This window comes from Pan troglodytes, chromosome 6 (assembly GCF_028858775.2).
Source record: "Pan troglodytes isolate AG18354 chromosome 6, NHGRI_mPanTro3-v2.0_pri, whole genome shotgun sequence".
NCBI classification, from domain to species: Eukaryota; Metazoa; Chordata; class Mammalia; order Primates; family Hominidae; genus Pan; species Pan troglodytes.
The window spans coordinates 155678114-155700336 of record NC_072404.2 but is presented as its reverse complement, the minus strand read 5'-3'; the positions used below and the strand labels follow the sequence as shown (position 1 = coordinate 155700336).

At 44.2% G+C, this 22223-nt stretch overlaps 1 protein-coding gene across 6 annotated transcripts in view; it reads left to right on the top strand.

The window, feature by feature from the left end:
• The window catches only part of SLC37A3 (solute carrier family 37 member 3), a 103203-nt gene that overhangs the window by 57264 nt on the left and 23716 nt on the right, over positions 1-22223 (top strand). For 4 of the 6 annotated variants that reach the window (XM_009454340.5, XM_009454341.5, XM_063815690.1 and 1 more), the window contains 2 exons: positions 1686-1751; positions 3521-5230. In XM_009454340.5, coding sequence (XP_009452615.1) covers positions 1686-1751; positions 3521-3613 — 159 coding nt within the window. In that variant the 3' untranslated portion in view covers positions 3614-5230. Of the gene's footprint in view, positions 1-1685; positions 1752-3520; positions 5231-22223 lie in introns of those variants that run through there. The other 2 variants (XR_008536282.2, XR_008536283.2) reach the window with 1 other exon arrangement.

Sequence of the window (22223 nt, the reverse complement as noted above, 5' to 3'; positions counted from 1 at the left end):
TTTTAATCCCAGCACTCTGGGAGGCTGAGGTGGGTGGATTACCTGAGGTTAGGAGTTCGAGACCAGCCTGGCCAACGTGGTGAAACCTCGTCTCTACTAAAAATACAAAAATTAGCTGGGTGGGGGGTGGCACCTCAGCTACTTGGGAGGCTGAGGCAGGATAATCGCTTGAACCTGGGAGGAGGAGGTTGCAGTGAGCCGAGATTGCACCACTGTACTCCAGCCTGGGTGACAGAGCAAGACTCCATTTAAAAAGAAAAAAAGTCCGGGCGCAGTGGCTCACGCTTGTAATCCCAGCACTTTGGGAGGCTGAAGTGAGTGAATCACCTGAGGTCAGGAGTTCCAGACCAGCCTGGGCAATGTGGTGAAACCTCATTTCTACTAAAAATACAAAAATTAGCTGAGCCTGGTGGCTCACACCTGTAATCCCAGCTACTCTGGAGGCTGAGGCAGGAGAATCACTGGAACCTGGGAGACAGAGGTTGCAGTGAGCAGAGATTGCCCCACTGCACTCCAGCCTAGGTGACAGAGCAAGACTCCATCTCCAAAAAAAAAGGAGTGAAGTTCCAATGTAGTTTACCTTGAAAGCATTATGCTAAGTTAAACAAGCCAGACATAAAAGGACAAATACTGTGATTCCATTTACACGAAATATCTAGCATAGGCCAGTTCATGGAACCAGAAAGAAGAGGTTAGCAAGGGCTGGGGAGATGGGCAGTTAATTTCTTAATAGGAACAGAGTTTCTATTTGGATGATGAAGAAGTTTGGAAATAGATGGTAGTGTTGGTTGTACAGCATTATGAATGTAACTGATACCACTGGATTGTACACTTAAAAATGGTTAAAATGGGTCGGGCGCAGTACGCCTGTAATCCCAGCACTTTGGGAGGCCGAGGTGGACGGATCACAAGGTCAGGAGATTGAGACCATCCTGGCTAATGTGGTGAAAACCCATCTCTACTAAAAATACAAAAAATTGGCCGGGTGAGGTGGCAGGCACCTGTAGTCCCAGCTGCTCGGGAGGCTGAGGCAGGAGAATGATGTGAACGTGGGAGGCAGAGCTTGCAGTGAGCCGAGATTGCGCCACTGCACTCCAGCCTGAGTGACAGAGCGATACTCCATCTCAAAAAAAAAAAAAAGTTAAAATGGCAAATTTTATGTAAGCTATATCTTACCATAATAAGAGAAAAAAAGAAAATGGGTTAAATAAGTGCAATTAGATCCTTTTCAGTAATTGAAAGTAAAGTAAAAGAATATGCTGTAGGATGCAAAGGTAGTACTGCAACACTGTGAGCAAACAGCCTAATTGGAAAATGAGTGGCATACTTAAAGACAAACTATTTTTGAGGCATCAATTATAGTACCTTTCATTGGAAGAAAGAATGATTAAATGGGAGTGGCTTGCGGATGTTCATCTTCCCCTCTAAATAGCAAAGTGAATAAAAATAAACCTTCTTAACTGACAACTTCTATTATACGGTTTTTCCATTTGGACTCTGCATGCTTAAATGGGCCATTAATCACAGCAGGCACATGTATGTGGAAGAGCTTTGTAAACTGCAAAACATACAAATCCTGTTCCCTTCTTATTTTCTAAAATAGCCATGTTTAATCTACTTTTTAGCTGCTTCCTTTTATGAATTTATAAAGAATTATATTGTAATTTTTTTTTCCTCCCTTTCAGTATTTAGTGTCTCTGATCCGGGACAAGCTAGGATGGATGTGGGTTTTCTACTTTTTCATTCTCATGGTAAGTGTGTGCCCCTTTTAAAAAAAAAAAAAAAGTCTTTTTTCTATTAATTAAGTTCAAAGCACTTACTTAAGTCACTTCAGCAAAATTGTTGATTGCTTTTAAAGGCTCCTTTGTGAAAAGTAACATTTTATTAGTCTAAAAGACATCTTCTTCTTCTTTTTTTTTTTTTTTTTTGAGGCAGAGTCTCGCTCTGTTGCCCAGGCTAAAGTGTGGTGGCGTGATCTCAGCTCACTGCAGCCTCTGCCTCCCGGGTTCAAGCGATTCTCCCACCTCAGCCTCCCGAGTAGCTGGGATTACAGGCGCCTGCCACCACACCCGGCTAATTTTTGTATTTTTAGTAGAGACGGGGTTTCACCATATTGGCCAGGCTGGTCTTGAACTTCTGACCTCAGGTGATCCACCCTACTCGGCCTCCCAAAGTGCTGGAATTACAGGCAGGAGCCACTGCGCCTGACCTCACATTCTTCTTTGTGAGGAAGAAAAAGGCTCTCAGTTTGCTCTTGACCTGAGTCTAATGAATATTGCCATTTATGATTTCAGAAAAACAAGAAGAGACTTATTTAAAGTATCACCAGCCCCTAATCAGTATACTCTTCTAGGCTACCCTCTATCTGCTGAATATAATTTAGGAGTTCTGAAGTAAATTACAATGTATACCAAGCAACACTTGAGTTAAAAGAGAAGCATTGCTGTAATCAACACTGTCATGTTTCCCGGTTCTAAAATGTTGATAGTTTCTTGAGGAAATATTTATGATGCCCTAGACATGCTTGGCTGGGATTCTCTACTTTCTTGGAAATAGCCAATACAGAGTAAGGCCTTGTTTATTTTTATTTATTTATTTTTTTGAGACAGGTCTCATTCTGTCACCCAGGCTGGAGTGCAGTGGCACGATCACAGCTCACTACAGCCTTGACCTCCTGGGCTCAGGTGATCCTGGGCTCAGGTGGTCCTCCCACCTCAGCCTCCTGATTAGCTGGGACTATAGGTGTGTGCCACCACGCCTGGTAACTTTTTGAATTTTTCCTAGAGGTGGTTTCACCATGTTGCCCAGGCTGGTCTCAAACTCCTGAGGCTTTGTGCTTTTAAAATGTTGCTCTCTGTTATGAGCTGTGACATACTCAGGCACGTTATTGTGGGACAGTGCTCAAGACAAGTCTACCTGAGAGAGTCTGGAAGGTACCAGGGACGCATTCAGTATCCTGTCCCCAAATCCAGGGCACTGTAATTGAAGGCAGCTTCCACCACCCGTACTCCAGGCAGCTGTCCTCTTGCTGTGGTCAAGGAGCCCCAGGATAGTCCAGCTCCAGGAATACCTTGGAGCTTTCATCTAATTCCCATCTAGCTTCCAAAGACTGGGCCATGTAACTTGTGTTCCATTTCTGACATCCATGCTAAGTAGAGGGAAGTATCTTGTGATGAACTTTCTGATGTGATCATACTAGGAACTGTAGTAGAAAGAAAACTTTATCTATTATAAGGATCATTGTTGTTCATCTGAGCCTCTGGTCTCAGTTCTCTGCTCTGCCTATGGCAAATTATTTGTATGTATTGTTCTTTTTTTGGCAACTGAAATGTGATGTTGAGTGTTTTGTAATATTAGCCATAATTTTCAAAATCATTTTCTAATTCGTTGAAGATTAAACATTATCTTTGTATGAAGTCAAAATGAATGTAATTGTCCAAATCCATTATTATGTTCAAAACATGACACTCTAACAGAAGTAAACTGTTGCTGCATATTTAATACTATTTTCTCTTCACAGACAAGTTGTACAATTGTGTTTATCTCGCCATTAATAGTGAGGGAAATATTCTCTCTCGTGCTAAGGAGACAGGCTCACATATTGAGGGAGTGACTGGTGCCCGTGAGACAGAAAGAACAATGTCAGCCACATCAGGACCGCTGGGGCTTCGAGTCTGCCCTAATTTGGGTTTTGTCTAGGAGCTCCAGCCTGATCTTGGATTGTCAGGCGTCTCTCAACACTGCCAGCCACCTGAGATGCTGACCAGCAGTGAAGGCTGCACTAGTTGTCTACACTACAGGAATTATTGTTGATGATTTTTGCTGTTGTTTCATGAATGTGCCGAGTGACTTCTGACTCTGCCAGCATCTTTGACCTCTGACTCTGCCAGCGTCTTTGTTTGGCCTATTGAGGTTTAGCATTTTAACCTTAACTGTTGTTTTGGACTTGAACTTTCTCTAGCCTTGAAAATGGAGTGAACAGGAGGCAAAGCCACGCGTGGTTTGTGTTGGTGATATGTTCCACAAATGGAAGAGATCATTGCATTTTGCTTTGGTAATGAGTTTACAGAGAGTGGCTCATCTTTGAAGCATCAAATCCTGATCAAATGCTCAAGCTGGACCGAGCTGCAAGCCTGCCTTGGACAAAGAATCCCTCTGTTCACTGTGGTGGGAAAGATCACACTACATGCCTGTTGATTGGGTCAGTCACTCTGTGTCTGATCTAAACGTCATTCAGCCCTAGAAGAATGAATAGCTTCAAATTATTGTCAACTTGTTCTCTTCCATCTTCATTCAAATTAACTTTGACTCCTGGAAGTATTGAGTCTTCCTTTCAAGGACCATAAGGTACATCAGTTATCTTGAACATTCCAACGTGTAACTCACAGCCGAAGCACTCCATCCCAGATTTGTTGTCTGGGAACTTTAGGATCCTCTAGGAAGCTAATCTGCTTAGTCTATTTTTAGAGGATTGATCTCTGGCACAACCAGCTTCCTGGAGTTACCTCAGCAGAAGACTAGAATTAGAGAAAAAGGAAAGACCTTTTCTTCTAGTAAGTGTCAAGTACAGATGCTCTTTGACTTATGATGGGGTTATGTCCCAGTAAACCCATTGGAAGTCAAATGCATTTAATACCCCTGACTGAACACCACAGCTTAGCCTCGTCCGCCCTAAATGTACTCAGAACACTTAGAATTGCCCACAGTTGGGCAGAATCATCTAACACAAACTCTATTTTATAATCGAGTGTTGAATATATCATGTAATTTATTTAATATTGTACATTATGTTGAAATTGCAACCATTTCGCACCATTGTAAAGTCCAAAAATCAGAAGCTGAGGACTGTCTGTACGTGACATTGAATCACATGAATGGATTACTAGGGTCTGAGGGGTGTCCGTTCTTTAGAAAAATGTAGAGTATATATATCTTCAGGGCTGTGAATTCCATACGAGTTATCAATATTTTAAGATCATTCTGTATATACATATTTTAAATTATGCAAGCAAACTAGGAGGAGAATGTGCAATTTTGAGGGATACCTAATTTGCATTCGGTTAGGGGATATTTTTCAACCTCTTGCTTTATACTCTGATATGGGGTGTGTTTATGAACTTTTTAATGTTATTTAATCATGCAGATTTCCAATCAGTGTATTGCTCATTTACTGACAAAAAGGGAAAATACGAAACACAGAAAGGGAAAATAAACTGACTTTTATAATGAATCTCCATTTCGTTACTTAAATCTATATACCATGAGCACTGAGATTTAGAATGTGATCGGTGCCCTCATGTTTCCTGATACTGAGCGCTCCCGGGTGAGCCCACGCTGACCCACAGCATTGCTGGGTCACGTGCTCCCTCACCTGAGGTGCTGGGGTGGCTTCATTTCCATCTGTTCTGTGAAAACTTGCCCTTTCCCACTGTGGAAGACTGTGCTCGGTTTGGATGAATTGCCCGGTTGTAAGTTAAGGGCCGTCTGTTTTCTCATTGGACCTCTTGGCTGGCATTTGGCTCAGAGTTTCCTTTCCAGCTGCACTGTGGGTGTGGTCTCATCTTTGTGTCCCCACGCCAGCCAGTGTTTTCTTACCCAGTTGAACCTTAGATCGGTGACTGTTCCCCTGACCTTTCTATGGCCCCCGAGCTGTACTGAAATGAAACCATTAAAAAAAAATTTTTTGAGACAAAAGTCTCGCTCTGTCACCCACACTGGAGTACAGTGGCACGATCATGGCTCACTGCAGCCTTGACCTCCTGAAGTCAAAAGCGAGCCTCCCACCTCAGCTCCCAAGGAGCTGGGACTAGCCTCCCAAGTAGATGGACCGTGCGCCACCATGCCTGGCTAATTATTTTTAGTCTTTTTATTTTCTGTAGAGACGAAGTCTCACTGTTACCCAGGCTGGTCTCAAACTCCCGGGCTAAAGCGATCCTCCCACCTTGGCCTCCCCAAGTGCTGGGATAACAGGCATGAGCCACTGGGCCTGCCTAAAATGAAATTACAAATCAATGCTCAGTACTGGACAACATGAAATAAGGATATATTCCCTTATTCTAGTTCTGCCAGTCTGCACAGGATTTAACTTTTTTTTTTTTTTTTTTTTTTTTTGAGATGGAGTCTCACTCTTGCCCAGGCTGGAGTGCACTGGTGCAATCTCGGCTCACTGCAACCTCCACCTCCCGGGTTCAAGCGATTCTCCTGCCTCAGCCTCCCAAGTAGCTGGGACTACTACGGGCACACGCCTCCACGCCCAGCTATTTTTGTATTTTTAGTAGAGATGGGGCTTCGCCATGTTGACCAGTCTGGTCTGTAACTCCTCAAGTGATCCACCTGCCTTGGCCTCCCAAATTGCTGGGATTACAGATGTGAGCCACCGCGCCCAGCCAGGATTTAACTTTGATGAACATCTAAGAGTTCACTTTATTTTCTTCTTAATATCTTCTCCCTTGAAAAGGGAAGAGAAAACCATAGTGAAAGCTAATTTGAAAATGCATCCTTTCCTCACAGCCAGATCATCGATGCTCGCTAGGTTGAAATAAAATGCTGCGGTCTGCCTTTTATTTTCAGAAGGTGGTTTTTTTTTTCTTACAGTTTCAAAGGAGGAAATGTCTCTCCCTACTCCTGCTTATTCTGTCCTTTCCTGGTTCCCGAGGAACCAGAGTGCCACAGTCAGCATTCCTGCAGCAGTATTGGAGGAGCTGCTGTGCCTCATGATGTTCTGTGGGATGGAGAATGTGCAACGCTCTCAGTCCTTTGTGCCCCTTCCCTTTTCCCTTTTTTTTTTTTCTTTTTTTGAGACAGGGTCTTGCTCTGTTGCCCAGGCTGGAGCGCAGTGGCACAGTCATAGCTCACTGCAGCCTCAACCTCCTGGGCTCAAGCAGTTCTCCCACTTAAGCCCCACCCTGAGTAGCGAGGGCTACAGGTGCACACCACCACATTCAGCTAATTTTTAAAAATTTTTTTGTAGAAAAGGGGTTTCGCTGTGTTTCCCATGCTGGTCTTGAACTCCTGGGCTCAAGTGATCTGCCCACCTTGGCCTCCCAAAGTGCTGGGATTACTGGCATGAGCCACTGCACCCAGCCCCCTTCTTCAGAACCTCCAGAAGTCCTCCTGTCTCCCAAATCAATACACGGTAAAGCCTTTTCTTTTCCCTACTGGCTTTTCTGACTAATGTCCTAGTTTTCTTTTTGCAGCTAAACCCTTTGAGCTAATAGACAGTATCTGCTGCCTTCCCATCTATACTACTCATTTCCTTCTCAACTAGGTAGCTACCTGTCTATCTGTTGGCCCAGGACAGTCCTGATTTATACCTGTCATTCACCGTAGTTATCAATGGCACTTCCTTTTGCTCTCCAAGTGTCCTGATTTGGACCCCTTATCTCTAGCCTCTGGCCTCTCATCACCCTACAGAAGCCATGCATTGAGGGTCATTGAATTTTGAGATTTTTTCCCCCCTCATCCCATATTTGTGCTTGACACCTGTAACCACTTCATCTTTCCCAGGACTTTTTCTTCTTTGGCTTCTCTGGCATTTTAATTTATCAAATCTTCTTACTGACTATCCCTTTTCCTGGGTTCTCTCCTCTGCTCCCCCTGCACTGGTCTCCTTTCTACTTTCCCTGATGAGCTATTTTTGTAATCTACCAATAACCCTGTCAAGTACTTAATGAACAAGAAGCCACTAAAGAGAGGAATGGCATCTGTTTGTTAATGACTATCTGGTGTATAGTTAAGAACAGCCGGTCTCAGGGGAGGGGAATGGGCTCGACTTATATAATCCCAACCCCTTCTCCCCTCCCCACACAGACCATTCTGCCAGTTTGCTGCATTAATCGTTTTCAGCTCTTTAGGTCATAAACCCTTTTGAGAATCTGAAAGCCACTTAACGTCTCCCAGATTGAAATGCTTATATGAAAAAGTATTCGCAATTTTCTCATTGGGTGTTCATGAGCCAAAACTTGAAGCTCATCATTGGACCACAAAGTTAGAAACCTTGGTCAAGAGAATCAAGTGCCTGTGATTGAGATTCTGCAGAATTCAGTTTCATCGCTTTCTGTACTGACCCTCCCATTGCCTGTCTACACGAACCTTCTGCAGCATCAGACCAGTTAGCTCATTACTCACTGCAAAGGGCAGTTGTGCATTCATATTCATACCTTCTTGTCTTGATTGACACCTCTCTTTAATACCCCTGTTTTGCTCCCAGCTTCATGAATCTTAATTTTCCCTCAAGGCTTGGCCAAGCACCATCTCATCTGAGGAACCTTTCCCAACCAGCCGTGCTAGTCCTTCCTTCTCTACCGTCTCTCCTTCCCTTGGTGGTAATGTCAGTGTTGCTTATTTGGTGCTTAGCTGTTTCTGTCTTCCCTATTTTTGTATCTAACTCCCCAGGGAGACTGCTGCTGTTTTTTTGCAGTGCCCAGCTCCTTGCATGGTTGGTGTGGAATAAATGTGGAGTGTGTTGGGAAGGGTGGGAGGAAGATTCAAGAGTGGAGTGTGGGCAGAGCAGGCCAAGGCAAAGTTCCTCCCTGACCCTGCACACTGCCCTGCCACCTGCTTTACTCAGGACGCTGCACGCCTGCAATTAATGGCCGCAGACTGTCGGCGCTGCCCAGGTTCTCGGACTACATGGGTTTTGAGTGCATTCTCCTCTCCTCTGGCTCTTGGCAGCCTCGCCAGCTCTCCCTGAGGGCTCAGCGGCAGCGAACAGTGAGCTCTTTTGCTCCAGTACAAATCTCTATGTTACTCAAGCTGCTGTCTTTATTCCTGCTGCGTGTTTTTACTTGGCCTGTCCCTTCCAAGCATTCAAACTCTCTTCATCCGTCATAGTCCCCCTTCATTGCCCACCTCCATGAAGCTTTTCCCGGTAACCCTGCTAGTAATGCTATTTTCCTTTTGGAAATTTCTCTTGAGAGCCCTTATCCTTAGACCACACAGTCTGCCCCAGGCTGATTGGTTTTATTGCCTTATTTTGTTCTCGATTGTTTCTGGCTAAGTTGTCATTTCCTCAATTAAATTGTGAGAGTCACAGGAGTCGGCACCCTGGCCCAGGACACCGCAGCCATTTCATCACCGCCGGCTGATGTTCCTTCCCACCTTGCCTCTTCTGTGCCTTTAGAGTCAAAGCACAATCTTGTGCTTTTCCTGAGGCCATTTCTGGCGACATAAAGTTTGTTTCGGCTTATGTCTAGAATAAATCAAATTAAATGTGAAATACTATTCGGGCATGATGGCTCACGCCTGTAATCCCAGCACTTTGGGAGTCCAAGGCGGGCGGGTCACTTGAGGTTAGGAGTTCAAGACCAGCCCGGCCAACATAATGAAACCCTGTTTCTACTAAAAATACAAAAATTTAGCCTGATGTGGTGGTGGGCACCTGTAATCCCAACTACTCAAGAGGCTGAGGCAGGAGAATCACTTAACTCAGGAGGTGGAGGCTGCAGTGAGCCGAGAGCGCGCCACTGCACTCCAGCCTGGGCAAAAGAGCAAGACTCCATCTCAAAAAACAAAAAAGTGAAATACTGGTATTTACATATACATGATCATAAATAATACAAATCACTTCAATGTGTTTTATTTTTATTTTTATTTTTATTTTTGAGATGGAGTCTCGCTCTGTCGCCCAGGCTAGAGTGCAGTGGCGTGATCTCGGCTCACTGCAATCACACCATTCTCCTGCCTCAGCCTCCCGAGCAACTGGGACTACAGGCGCCCGCCACCACGCCCAGCTAATTTTTTTTGTATTTTCAGTAGAGACGGAGTTTCACCATGTTAGCCAGGATGGTCTCGATCTCCTGACCTCGTGATCCGCCCGCCTCGGCCTCCCAAAGTGCTGGGATTACAGGCGTGAGCCACCGCGCCCGGCCACTTCAATGGTTTTATATTTGTGTGTGTGTATGTGTGTGTTATATGCAACGTAACGATGATTTGTTACTATATGGCTTTTTGGAAGTAAGAACATACGCATGTTGCATAGTTAATCAAATAATACTCGAAAAGTTCTGTACCTGGACACCCAAGGTGTGGTCTTTCAGCCATTAGTGAAATAATGCTTCATAGGTGGATGCATCTTTTAAAACTGCTGTTCCATTCACTACTCTGTTTTATCCCCTCCACAGTCTGACCACAGTTTTATCCCACCTCAGTCTGCAGGTAGTTCTGTAGTTTACATGTCAGAACCAAGATTCAGAGAGAGTAAGTGGCTTGCTGGGAGTCAAGTCATCTAAATAACAGAACTAGGACTAAATTAAAACCCAGTTTTTAAAATTTAACTTCAGTGGCTTTTTTTTTCTGCCATGCAGCCTCTCCTTAAATTGACTCTTCCCGTAGGCTTACTTCTACTTCCAGGGTGTAAATTGGGTAGCCAGTTCTCATCTTTCTCTAGGGCCAGAGTCCCAAGGGTGAGCAGAATTGTCAGACCTGCACCTTTGTGTGGAAACCACCTGTGCCCCGTTCCTGCTGTTGGGCTGTGGCCCCACAGGGATGTCCAGGCCAGCCTGGCTGACTGGCCTTGCCCTGGGGTCTTAGCCTCTCTCTAGGGGGCCTTCTGTACTAGATTTACCTTTTTATTTTTTTTGAGATGGAGTTTTGCTCTTGTCGCCCAGGCTGGAGTGCAGTGGTGCGATCTCAGCTCACTGCAACCTCCACCTCCTGAGTTCAAGCGATTCTCCTGCCTCAGCCTCCCGTGTAGCTGGGAGGTGCCTGCCACCATGCCTAGCTAATTTTGTATTTTTAGTGGAGATGGGGTTTCACCATGTTGCCCAGGCTGGTCTTGAACTCCTGACCTCAGGTGATACACCCACCTTGGCCTCCCAAAGTGTTGGGATTACAAGTGTGAGCCTCCGCACCCGGCCTAGGTTTGCCTTTCTAAACAGCACCTCTTTACTCTTTTTCCCACATCTTCTGTTTGAGTCTAAGAGTTGCACCATCCGCTTGATAAACTGCTGCCTTGGTGTTTCTCCCCCAATTCTGTGTCTGCACAGTCAGCGGAGGTGTGACTGTTTCATGTGCCCGGCTGACCCAGGTCTGCCTTGGGTCCCTGCTCGGGCACCCCTCTTTCTAACAAATGTTGAATTAACCTTGAATGAGATTGTTGCTTCTAAAATGCCATTGGTCAGCTTTTTACTGCTTGTTCTTGCCCTCTGTTTAAGGAATTTTTTTTCTTTTTGTCCTTTCAGGAATTAAATAAAAAGTAGCAAAATTGTTTGAAACTGTTTTCAATCCGCTTTATCACTGTGGCACAGGAAGCTGTCATCTCAGAAATTCAACGGCAGAGAAACACAGATAAAAGCGCTACCCTGTTGGACAGGAATGTTCTTTTGGATTTAATGGGATAATTGTATTTAGGTAAAACCTTTCATCTGAGGACTTCAAAGGCCTTTACCTTGTTTAGTAGTTATTATCACACCCTACAGAGTGACATTAGGGTACCACACTCCTAGACATTTTTTGTGTGTGTGCATTTGTTTATTTATTTAGCATTTTGCTTGTTTTCTTAGGCTCACCATGGAAAGCCTCAGGAACCTAACAGCACTGCAGTTGATTTCCATTAAAAAATAGTACCTAACAAATAGCAGACGTAACTGGCCTCTGTGTCCTAGAATGAAGAATGAAGATGTTAATAGGGTTATAAAATGAAGAGCAACCATTCTGGAGCCAGGAAGGCGGGGCTGGGAGGGGCAAGAGTCGTGACCAAAGTACTGGTGGCAGAGAGCACTCCTTCCCCACACGCCCCAGTGGGTTTTACTTTTATTGGTTCTACTCAGGTTCCGAAAAGAGATTATTCTGTGAACAAGCTCTTGGAAAGAGTGTAGAGCCTCATAATCCTCCTTAACAGATTTTTTTTTTTTTTTTTGAGACAGAATCTCGCTCTGTTGCCCAGGCTGGAGTGCAGTGGTGCAATCTCAGCTCAGTGCAGCCTCTGCCTCCTGGGTTCAAGCGATTCTTGTGCCTCAGCCTCCAGAGTAGCTGGGATTACAGGCGTCTGCCACCATGCCCAGCTAACTTTTGTATTTTTAGTAGAAAACAGGGTTTCACCGTGTTGCCCAGGCTGGTCTCAAACTCCTGACCTCAGGTGATCCACCTGCCTCAGCCTCCCAAAGTGCTGAGATTATAGGCGTGAACCACGGCGCCTGACCAACAGATCTTTTGAGAAGCAAGCCTGTGTCATGACCTGAGGAAGGATCCCTAACTTCCTGCCCCCACCCTCCCAGCCCCAGGCTCTGCAATCCGTGAGAGGCCATTGGCACAGCCTCTGGATAAAGGGGTTGGATTGGTGGTGAAGGGAAGAAGCTTTCAGAGAAAAGCTTGGCAAGAGTGGCCATGGGGTGCCCAGTGCTGTCCCCTTTGCTGTCCCCTTCCACGCGCATCTGGTCTTGGCACAGCCATGTCACTTTCTACCAGCTTCTTTAATGCTTCAGGGTCGTGGTGGTTGTGAGAGAGGAGATTTTTATACCGTTGGTTATGTTTTCCTTCCCAAAGAAGCAGTTCTTGGCCTGTGAAAACCCTTTCCCCGCGGCGGACCATTCATACCTCTTGGCTCAGCAGGGGGAGACAAAGTCCCAGACACTGCCTGCTGCACTTGTTTGAAGGAAAGTGCTGCGCGCTCTTTATTTCAGTCTCACTTTATATCCGTTTGTTTAGATGTCCTCCTGGCTAGTGATTCTCTCTCTGTTTCCCCTCTGTGTAAGTCCTCGGTTCCCTCCCCTGGCCTCCTATTTCCGCCAGTAACCTCCCCGTCCCTTATACTGGAAGATGCAGAGGACCTGGAGATCGTCCACTTGAGACAGTTCAGCCTCAAAATCCCTGGCTCAGCCTGTGCTGAAGTCTCAGAAGACGTGGGTCCTTAACTTCACTCGAAATCTCACTCCCTTAAATTAGCTTCTGTCCACCTTTTTCTTCAGTCTTTATGTCTCCAGACCTCTGAATTGAGTCAGTGGAGGGAGGAGAGACCTTCAGTCACCCCCTTCACCTCTCACAGCTGTCATCCCTCTACTACCAATGTTGAACAGATTCTCCGAATGGACAGTCCACCTATGGAAAACCACATTATTTTCCAGCAACTCTTCCTTCCATCATCTGGAATCCAGCTTTGAACTGAGTTTAGAGCTCAGTCGGCTTCCTCTCTCTCTCGTGTGTGAATTCCTTTGTGTTATCTCTATCAGCTGGCCACTAACCTGTCCGCGGAAACTGTCCCCTTTCAAGGACCAGAGCATGCTCTCCCGGGGAAGCCATTCCATTGTTGGAGAGCTCCCATGGTTAGAACGGTCTTTATCCTATTCACTGAGGATCTCATGATTTCTTCCATTGGTCCTAGGAAAAAGCAACACAAATGTATATTTTCTCTTGAGATATGTGTGTGTGTGTGTGTGTGTGTGCGTATGTATATATATGTGTGTGTGTATATATATAAGACATACATATATAAAATATACAGTTTTTTCCTTATTTACATTGAAGGGCTAACTCAATATATTTGAAGACAACTTCCGTCTTTCCCTTTGAAAAGCTTTTTAGGGCCAGGTGCGGTGGCTCATGCCTGTAATCCCAGCACTTTGGGAGGCTGAGGCGGGTGGATTGCTTGAGGTCAGGAGTTTGAGACCAGCCTGACCAACATGGCAAAACCCCATCTCTACTAAAAATGCAAAAATTAGCTGGGCATGGTGGCGGGCGCCTGTAATCCCAGCTATTTGGGAGGCTGAGGCAGATGAATTGCTTGAACCTGGGAGGTGGAGGAGGCGGTTGCAGGGAGCCGAGATGACGCCACTCCACTCCAGCCTGGGTGACAGAGCGAGACTCTCTCTCTCAAAAAAAAAAAAAAAAAAAAAGCTTTTTCAAAATGTGATTGAAACACTTCCCCCGCTATTGCTTTCTGATCAAACTGGGAGGTCCCAGTTCTTCCCTTTTGAAATTGTTGAGTACCTTCTCATTCTTTGAACGCTACTGATCTTTCCCAACTTGATTTCCTCTTTCCTCCTAATCCTCAATCCCAAGAAACTCTAGGCAAAATTCTTTCATTTTCTGTGTTTCAGAGATTCTTGTTCATACTCAACCTTGTCTTCACCAGTCTACAAAACTCTAGAAAGGTCTACATTCTAATCGTTAAAAAATAAAAATAAAAAAAAATCTCCTAGTACAGTGCCTGGTAAACAGGAGGTAGAACATTACTTAATGTTTAATTTTCTCTGTTCTTGCTCTAGTGCTTCCTTAGAAAGTTCACTTTTTAATATTTCTTAAAATCGACAAATGACTACCAAATATTTAGCCCTAGCTCCAATTTGTTACTCATTTTCCAGTCTTAGGTTCCCTGGAGATCACTAGGATATCCCAATTTAACATAGCTAGTTTTCTCCAGTCCCTGCAAACCTGCCGCCTAGTGTATCGTATAGGAAATAGTATAACTTTCCTAGTGGTCTTTGTTCAGTAAGCTGCTTGAAATGATTTTGAGGAAACTTAGGAATCGAGCCATGTCTGGATTCTCATTCATGAAGTCGTTCTGATTCCTGGACCACGGGCCCTCAACTGGGCCATGATTCTCACGCTTTCTGGTTTCTCCTTAACTATCGGGGCAGCCCAGTCTTTCAATTCCCCCAGGCTCTCAGCCGCAAGGATCATTTTTGGCACATCTTTCTCTTTTCATGTAGTCAGCCTCCAGGTGTTGCTGATTCTTTCTCCTCCTCACTTTTCCAGTTCATCTTTCATTTTTATTTCCGAGCCACCATCCTGTGCCTGGGTGACTGATAACAGCCTCATCGCTGGTGCTCCTGCTCCCAGCCTTGCCTCGCTTCACTCTGCCCTCTGCTCAACTCTTAGAATAGTCTTGCTAACGGGACTTTTGCGGTGTTATTCCGCTGCTTAGACACCGAGAGTGACTCTCTTACTTGCTGGATTAAGTGTGAGATCCTGCACGAATCCTCATCTCTAGCTATAAAATCTGAGACAGACCAGAGACCTGTTAGTAAGCAGAGGCTGCACTTTTCTTCTATGGATGTACTGTTTGCAATTAATAGTATTAAACAACTCTCTTCGTCTTTTTTTTAAAACAATTTTATTGAGATATAATTAATACATGCTGTACAAGTCATCCATTTAAAGTGCACAAAGGTTTTGGAGACATTCACAGAGCTGTGAATCACCACAATCAATTGTAGAATATTTTCATCATCCCCCCAAGAAACTCCATACCCATTAGCACTCACTCTCCATTTCCTCCACGCCCCTAACCCCTGGCATCCATCACACTTCTGTGTCTATAGATTTCAGACATTTCTTCTTAATGAAATTGAACAGCATGTGGCCTTCAGTGACTAGCTTCTTTCACATAGCGTCATCGTTTCAAGGTTCATCTGTGTTGAAGCATGTATCAGTATTTCATTTCTTTTTATTGCATAAAATATTTCCATTGTATGGATATACCACATTTTTTGCATCCAGTCATCAGTTGATGGACATCGGGTTGTTTGTCTTTATTTTATGTAATTCACATACTCGAAACTCCACCCCTTTACAATTGAAAATTCATTTTTTTTTTTTTTAGTTTATTCACAGAGTTATGTGACCGTCACCACTATCTAACTTTAGGACATTTTCATCACCCCAAAAAGGAACCCTCCACCCATTAGCAGCCCACTCCACTCTCCCCACTCCCCTGCTTCTGGAAAATACTGCTTTCCATTTTGTGTGGATGGATTTTCCTCCTCTAAACATGGCATATGAATGGAAGGATGCAATGAATGGAAGAATGTCTTTTGTGACAGGCTGCTTCTACTTACATAATGTTTTCAAGGTGATTCTGTGTTTTCTTCGATTCTGTATTTGTCTATTTGGCATTCATTCATCACGGGCCTACTGGATTAACTATATTTTCTTATTTTCTATAATCTTGATGTCTTGTCATTCATGGCCTGGCTGACTGGGAGACACTGCCCCTCCCAGAGTGAGCCAGTTCTTAGAGATAAGCCCAGGCCTGGCCCAGGAGAACACCTTTCATTTGCAAACGAATCAGCGGTCTTCTTTATCAAACTCTCACACCAAACTAATCTTCCCCTGCCCTTAATCAACCCAGCGACAGGCACCAGGCAACTAGACGACAGCCCCTGTGCTCTAAAACCTGGCAAAATTATTTACGCAGTCAGTCCTCAACTGTTTAACCCTGACCTGTCTTGCCTTTCCTGCAGAAAACACAATAAAGTCTCCGGCCCTGGCTTTTCCCTCACCCTTCTGCCTCCTGCCCAAAATTGGTGCTTCCCCATGTGGCCCTACATGGCCTGGCTTCCCCTCCTGTCAGGAGCTGTAGGTCATAAAAGCCTTCTTTCAGTGGCATGGACCTCTGTGTAGTCACTTGGTTACCTCCATAAATTAAACTCTTGTGGGTACAATTGAGCCAAATGCTTGTTTAGGTTGTAGCATGTATCCGTTCTTCATTACTTTTTTTTTTTTTTTGAGATAGAGTCTTGCTCTATCACCCAGGCTGGAGTGCAGTGGCATGATATCTGCTCACTGCAACCTCCGCCTCCCGGGTTCAAGCGATTCTCCTGCCTCAGCCTCCCAAGTAGCTGGGGATACAGGCACACGCCCCACAACGCCTGGCTAATTTTTGTGTTTTTAGTAGAGACAGGGTTTCACCATGTTGGGCAGGCTGGTCTTGATCTCCTGACCTCAGGTGATCCACCCACCTCGGCCTCCCAAAGTGCTGGGATTACAGGTATGAGCCACTGCACCCAGCCTCTTCATTCCTTTTTATGGCTGGATAATATTGCGTTGTGTGGATATGCCACATTTTGTTCATTCATTCATCGGTTGATGGACATGTGTGTTTCCCCTTTTTGGCTATTTTGAATATTGCTTCTGTGAGCATTCATGTACAAGTTTTGATGTGAGCATGTTTTAAATTCTCCTGGGTAAATACCTAGTTTTGGGGCATTGCTGCATCGCCTGGTAATTCTATGTTTAACATTTGAGGAACCATCAAACTGTTTTCCAAAGCGGCTGCATCATTTTACAATCCCATCGGCAGTCTGTGAAGCTTCCAGGTTCTCTGTGTTTTCACTGACACTTGTTATTGCTTATCTTTTAAAAATTTTAGTAATCCTAATAATTTGAAGTGGTGTGTTATTGTGGTTTTGATTTGCATTTCTCTAATGAATAATGATGTTGAGCATCTTTTCATGTGCTTATTGGCCATTGGAATATATTTTTGGTGAAATACCTTCTTTGCTCTTTTTTTTTTTTTGAGACAGAGACTCACTCTGCTGCCCAGGCTGGAGTGCAGTGGTGCGATCTTGGCTCATTGCAACCTTTGCCTCCCAGGTTCAAATGATTCTCGTTCCTCAGCCTCTCGAGTAGCTGGGATTACAGGCGCCACAACCATGCCTGGCTAATTTTTTTTGTATTTTTAGTAGAGATGGGGTTTTACCATGTTGGCCAGGCTGAACTCGAACTCCTGACCTCAGGTGATCTGCCCGCCTCGGCCTCCCGAAGTGCTGGGATTACAGTCATGAGCCACCGTACCTTGCCATCTTTTTTTATTTTTCAATTAGATTATTTGTCCTTTTATTGTTGAGTTGTAAGAGTTCTTTATGTATTAATGTTTTGGATGTAACTCCCTTATCAGTTATAGCATTTGCAAAATTTTCTTCCATTCTGTGGGCTGTCTTTTCACTTTTTTACCGGTGTCCTTTTTTTTTTTTTTTTGAGACGAAGTCTCGCTCTGTCGCCCAGGCTGGAGTCCAGTGGCGCGATCTCGGCTCACTGCAAGCTATGCCTCCCGGGTTCACGCCATTCTCCTGCCTCAGCCTCCCGAGTAGCTGGGACTACAGGCACCCGCCACCACGCCCGGCTAATTTTTTGTATTTTTTTTAGTAGAGATGAGGTTTCACTGTGTTAGCCAGGATGGTCTCAATCTCCTGACCTCATGATCCGTCCACTGCAGCCTCCCAAAGTGCTGGGATTACAGGCGTGAGCCCGGCCTCTTACTGGTGTCCTTTGAAACACACAAAAAAATAATATTGATGAAGTCCAATTTATTTTTCCTTTTGTCACTTTTGGGTTTGGTGTCATATATCAGATATCTTGGCCTAATCCAGGGTTACAAAGACTTATTCCTATGTTTCCTTATAAGAGTTTCATAGTTCTAGCCCTTGCTTTTAGGTGTATGATCCATTTTGTGTTATTTTTTGCATATGGTATGAAGTAGGAGGCACGTTCATTTTTTTACATGTGAATATCCAGTTGCCCAGCATTATTTGTTGAAAAGATTACTTTCACCTCCATTGAAATGTTTTGGCATCTTTGTTTAATATCAATTGACCATGAATGTAAGGGTTTATTTCTGGACTCTCAATTTTATCAGATTGATCTGTATGTCTGTCTTTATGTCAATACCATTCTGTCTTAATTACTATAGCTTTGTAATAAGTTTTTTTTTTTTGAGACAGGGTCTTGCTGCCCAGGCTGGAGTGCAGTGGTGCATTGTTGGCTAATTGCAACTTTTGCCTCCTGGGTTCAAGTGATTTTTCTGCCTCAGCCTCAGCCTCCCGAGTAGCTGGGATTATAGGCACCCATCACCACACCTGGCTAAGTTTGAATTTTTGTATTTTTTCAGTAGAGATGAAGTTTCACCACGTTGGCCAGGCTGGTCTCTAACTCCTGACCTCAAATGATCCACCCACCTCAGCCTCTCAAAGTGCTGGGATTACAGGCATGAGTCATCATGCCTCGCCTGTAGTAAGTTTTAAAATCAGCAAGTGTGAGTCCTCTAACTTTGTTCTTAATTTTCAAAATCGCTTTGGTGAGTCTCAGTCCCATGCATTTCCATATGAATTTTAGAATTAGCTTGTCAATTTGTACAAAACAAGACAGCTGGGATTTTGATAGGGGTTGTGTTGAGTCTGTAGATCAATTTGAGGAGTATTGTCATCTTAACCATATTAAACCTTCCAATCCATGAATATGGGATGCCTTTTTATTTATTTATGCCTTTAATTTCTTTCAGTGATGTTTTATAGTTTTTGGTGCACAAGTCTTGTTACTTATTCTGTTAAATGTATTTTGTATTTTTTTCTTTTTTTTTTTTTTTGAGACGGAGTTCGCTCCCGTTGCCCAGGCTGGAGTGCAATGGAGTGATCTTGGCTCACTGCAACTTCTGCCTCCCAAGTTCAAACGATTCTCTTGCCTCAGCCTCCTGAGTAGCTGGGATTACAGGCGCCCACCACCACGCCCATCTAATTTTTGTGTTTTTGGTAGAGACGGGGTTTCACCATGTTGGCCAGGCTGGTCTCAAACTTGTGACCTCAGGTGATCCACCCGCCTCGACCTCCCAAAGTCCTGGGATTATAGGCATGAGCCACTGTGCCCAGCCATTTTTTTCTTTTAAATTTTATTGTAAGTGGAATTATTTTCTTACCTTCATTTTGGGTTGTTCAACACTAGTATATAGAGATATACAATTGAGTTTTGTATATTGATCTGTATCCTGCAATCTTGCTGAACTTATTTGTTTTAATAATTCTGTGGATTCCTTAGGATGTTTTTAGATATAGGATCATGTCATCTGGGAATAGAGATAGTTTAACTTCTTTTTCAATCTGGGTGCCTTATCTTTTTCTTTTCCAATTTCCCTGGTTAGAATCTTCAGTTCAGTGTTGTACAGAAGTGGTGAGAGCAGACATCCCTGTCTTGCTCCTGATTTTAGGAGGAAAGCATCTAGTCTTTCACCATTAAGTATGATGTTAGCTGTGAGTGTTTTGTGAATGGCCTCTTGCCTTTTTGTCATCTTGCACCATCCTGTTTCTCTTTCTGCTCTGTGTAGTGGAAAGAATGAGAACCGCAGAATCAGACTTGGATTTGAATTGATTCGTTCATTAATTTCACCAGAAAATATTGAGTGTTAGATAGAGTGAGATTAAATTGAATTTAATCATATAGATTAAGTTGTAGTGTGGTAAGAGCTATGATGGGGGTATGGCCAAAGCAGTGAAGGGTACAGAAAACAGGCCCCTGGGAAGGTCTGAACACTTCGAGGATATGATGCCTGAATTGCTCTTAAAAAACAGTAGGAGATAGTCTTGAAAAACAGGGAACATGTGCAGCGATGGGAAGGTAGCTGTATTCTGTGAGCCACAGATAGGTCTGTGAGGCTAGAGTATGGGGTGCCTGCAAGTGAGTGGTTGAGGTGATCCCAGAGAGTGAGAGCCACCTCACCAAGGCCCTTGCTAGTTTCTGAAGGTGTTGTGAGAACTGGATTTGTGTGTTGGAACCCTTGGTGGTAGAGGAGATGGAGTGGTAATGGGTAAGACCATGAAGCGAGAGACCTGGAGAGAGGAAGCTATTGACTAAGCAGGGGACACCTGAGGACCTAAAGGAAGGCTCTAAAGTAAGGCTGGAAGAAGGGAATCGAGTCAAGAAAGATTAGAAGGTAGTATTAACAAGGTGTGTTGCAATTGACTGAGAGGTGAGGGAGGTGGATTTGCAGAGAATGACTCTTGGATTTCTGGAATTTGGGTTGTTTGATGGAGTAGACTAGATTCAGTTTCCTTATCTGTAAAATGGAAGAAATGCTTTGCGGATAACATAGGCAAATGTCTTACCACAAGCATACGGTTGAGACTCCATAAATGCTCGTTCTTTTTGCTTTCCCCCATGTTGTTTCTGTTTCCTCTATTCTGTCAATGTAGGTCTTTGTTTGGTTAGTTCTGCCTTTGGAACGCTTTTCTTTGCTGTGTCCCATGCTTCCCACTGTGACTGCTGCATGGGTGACTCCCGGATCCTTCTCTCCAGCCCTGATCACGCTTGTATGCATTTTCGACTGTGTTCTGGTCATCTCCATGGCCTCTCACCCTCACAAGGGAGAACCATCCCCCAATTTTTTCTCCTCTTGAGGTCCATATGCCTGTTGATGGCACTGTAATCTTCTCCATCAATTTGGCTACAAATAATTTTCTCTAGTTGAAAAAACACATCCACCTCTAGTGGTTTTGAGTATTTCAGAATCATTTTGATGCCTTTCTCTCCTTCTTTCATTTCTTCACATTTGGTGAATATTTGGCCTCTGTTTAATTATCTCCATAACATTATACACACAAGTTTCTTTTTCTATCTCATCGTTACTTCCCTCATCAGGCCTTTATTAGTTCCCATCTGAACTATGACGCTGGTTCCCTATCTCTGGTTTCCGTTCCTTTCAAGTCATCTTGCCACAGCTGCCAGACCAAGCTTCTGGAAGCTCTGATTGGATCACCCCTGTCACCTTGTGGGTTCTCCACACCCACTGGATCAAGCCGAAGCTCCTAAGCCTGTCATTTAAGGCACTGCATGTCTAAACCCCATGTACTGCTCTGATTTTATCTCCCCACATCCTTGTAGAAAAATGGGGCAGTTCTCTGCACCTTTGGTATCATCTCTGTCTTCCCTGATGGAAATTGTGCTTATTCTTCAAGGCACAGTTTGTGAATCCTGCCTAACTTTCACCAAACCAGTTAATTCTTTTTCATATCACATAAGACTCAGTGCTTATTTATTTTATTTTATTTTTTTGAGACAGAGTCTCACTCTACCACCCAGGCTGGAGTGCAATAGCATGATCTCAGCTCACTGCAACCTCCACCTCCCGGGTTCAAATGATTCTCCTGCCTCAGCCTCCACAGTAGCTGGGACTACAGGCACACGCCACCACGCCCAGCTAATTTTCATATTTTTAGTAGAGACGGGGTTTCGCCATGTTGGCCAGGCTAGTCTTGAACTCCTGACCTCAAGTGTTCCTCCTACCTTGGCCTCCCAAAGTGCTGGGATTACAGGCGTGAGCCACCATGCCTGGCTGGTGGTTATTTAAAATGATCTGTGTACACTTCTTATCTCTCCTACTAGATTTAATCTCCTTGAGGTGCTTCCATCTCTGTAACCCTCAAAATGCCTTCTTCATATTCAGTATATGTTTGTGAATGGAACGTATACTCTCCTCATCTTCCTGAAGCATACAGGCATGACCTTTGCTTTTCCAAATACCCATTCCCAAGGGTCTGTGACACAAGACAGTGAGAAGGTGAAGGACAGCTTACTTTCCCCTGTGGATCCCCTTGCAATTTAATACACAGGAGCGTGAGAATGTCACACAGGCAGGTTCTTATTTAAATTCCTGGTAGCTGAGCCCAGCAGCATGTGGTGGGTTTGATTTAGTCTGTACAGCATTTAACTCTTTCTATGGATGAAAGATGAAAGTGGATAAA